Raw genomic sequence first — 2,493 nt, forward strand, 5'->3', positions numbered from 1 at the left:
GCATTCCATTTATCGTTATCTGATTGCTGGATCTTATTACAATCAACGTTGGTCATATTACTAGCTGGCCAGTTATGGTTATTCGATCGCTAACCGGAAATGGAAATGATAAGAGCCTTATCACAGAAGCATGGTTTATTCTTTATCGACTGAGAGAAACTTTTTTATATTTTCCTTTGTTTTTTCGTGTTTTGTGTTTCTCTTTCGTGTTATTTCTCCCCGCGTTGTTCTCTTTTTGCTTTCTTTTTAATTTTTTTCTCATTAGCTGTCGGTAACTTGGTTTTTCTTTATCGACTGAAAGAAACTTTTTTTAATTTTCTGTTGTTTTTTTTTCGTGTTATTTCTCTTAGCGTTACTCTCTTTTTGCTTTATTTTTAATTTTTTTCTCGTTACCAGTCGGTTACATTGATTTTTTGTTATCGACTGGGAGATTTCTTTATTTTTATTTTGCAGGAATACTTTGTTTTACAAAACATTATTGCGTATAAATGTTTGTGTATCTTACCCAATTATTAATAATAATTTCAAATATCCCGCCAAAAAGTAATTTAACGTGACGCTATAGTTGCCGTACGATGGAGACACTATTCATGGGCACATTTTTTCCTAGTAAGTTTCCAATATTGATTCTTCATAATTATTTCCCATTTATGAACGATGTGTGAAAGTGACAAATTTAGATATATACATGTACGTTAAATGATTTGGTACGAACAATAAGAAAAAAATGTTGATGCAATTGTCGCAAAGCTCCTTGACAATAGTCGCTTTTACTATAAAGTAATTATTCTAACGGTAATAGTTTCGCAAGTACAAGAATCTCCCACATAACCTATTAATGATTCTTTGTACATTAAATCATTTAAATCATAGTAACAAAGCAACAAGAAGAAAATGTTGATGACATTTAAAACTTTGAATAAATATCCTTTTCTCTCTTTGCATTATTAGACTTGTTTTGTAATATCTTTTTCAGTGTGGTACGAACAAAAATTTTGCACAATGTGCTGTAAGTTTAAAAAACTCTTTCATTTGGATTATTTATTTGCAGTATTACTTGAGTCTGGCCTTTGATATCAAATGCATATCCCCATAGAATCTCACATTTCCTAGAAAAATTGGCGTTTGGAAATTTTTTGTAGTATCACGAAGAACTCAACCTTCAAGGAATAAAAAAAAATTAATAATTTACTTTTACAGTCCACAAAAACTTATAAGAACAAAGACACTAAATAATGCTTGCATTAGAAAAACATGGAGGTATGTGTGATTGTCAAGCATCTAGAAATGCATTTGAGTATGCAGCATCATCATGGTTTGGATACTGTTGTACAAATTCTGGGTTATATTTTTTTGAAGACCAAATTACACAGGAGGAGGTAAAAAGTTGTATATATATCTATCTAACAAAGTTTACATGCACCTTATTTATAACAAAAACTAATAACTTTTATAAATGGTAGTAACTGTGGGTAAATTCTTTTCAATGATATACTTTAGAAAATTTATTACGAGAATTTCTTACTCAAAAATAAATATGATGTTGACAATTACAAGCTATATGTGAAAATTTTTAGATGAATGCTGCAAGACAGAGATTTGAATTGGAGTCTTTACTTACAAGACCAGAAATGGAGCTGATACTTAAGGATATGATTCATGTGGTAAGTAAAAAAAATATGCTTTATTAATAAGATGTATTAAATACTGAGTATGTTTTATTAATTTAATAATGTTTTAAATACTGTTAGTTATGTCAACTGTGTATTTAAAACTTTGAATAATTATCCTTTTCTCTTTATCTTCGATAAAAATAACAGGATAAGCGTCAACAGGATAGGAACCACTAACAGTATCAAGAAGATGCCTGCGAGAATGCCCGCGAGAATGGCGAAGGATTATCAGCATAGAGAGAAGAGCTGCAAGGGTAGCAGAGTGGTGCGATGTGTTTATACTGACGCCGAGATAAGCGTGGAGCGAAATGCTACAGCGAGCCATTCTTCTCAATATGTTTGTTTTTATTTGCAACGATAACAAACTCGCCTAAAGCAAACAAATTAACCAACAAAATGTTCGAACAAAAAATTGTACTAAAGGCAAATTTATTAAATAAACCAAAATTGTGAAAAAGGAACTCCTGGCTCTTTTTTTACATTATTTCAGTAAATATTTCAAATAAAATTTTATTCGAAGAATTTATTCGAAATGTTATTCGAATAATGCCCAAATGTGTGTTCGAATAAAATCGTTATTCGTAAATATCGAATAATTTATTCGAAATTTTATTCGAAGTTTTATTGGAAGATTTATTAGAAGAATTTATTCGAAGTTTTATTCGCCTAACTCTGGCCTAAGAGACTTGAAATAAAATACATATTGCTATAGATAAATTAATCTTAATCATTTCTAATATCGTATCTCATAGTTCATTAAAAAAAGCAATGTCTTTTTCGAATTTTCTTATATTAAGTGTTTATTTTATAATAGGTACAA

The 2,493-nt window shown here is 29.7% G+C and overlaps 1 protein-coding gene across 5 annotated transcripts; it reads left to right on the forward strand.

The window, feature by feature from the left end:
* The first annotated feature begins 622 nt into the window (after window positions 1-622).
* On the forward strand, window positions 623-2,134 carry LOC122533200 (mitochondrial-processing peptidase subunit alpha-like). Of its 5 annotated transcripts, none has more exons than XM_043662668.1 (4): window positions 623-690; window positions 1,201-1,379; window positions 1,578-1,664; window positions 1,821-2,134. In XM_043662668.1, exons 2-4 carry the CDS (start codon window positions 1,236-1,238, stop codon window positions 1,848-1,850), a joined length of 261 nt encoding a protein of 86 aa, XP_043518603.1. In that variant the 5' UTR covers window positions 623-690; window positions 1,201-1,235; the 3' UTR covers window positions 1,851-2,134. The 5 variants fall into 5 exon arrangements, with proteins under 5 accessions (XP_043518603.1, XP_043518601.1, XP_043518602.1 ...); XM_043662666.1 differs by having other exon boundaries at window positions 625-795; XM_043662667.1 differs by having other exon boundaries at window positions 625-780.
* Window positions 2,135-2,493: the final 359 nt, after the last annotated feature.

The sequence above is a fragment of the Frieseomelitta varia genome, unplaced genomic scaffold, assembly GCF_011392965.1.
Source record: "Frieseomelitta varia isolate USP_RPSP 00005682 unplaced genomic scaffold, Fvar_1.2 scaffold_504, whole genome shotgun sequence".
NCBI lineage: Eukaryota > Metazoa > Arthropoda > Insecta > Hymenoptera > Apidae > Frieseomelitta > Frieseomelitta varia.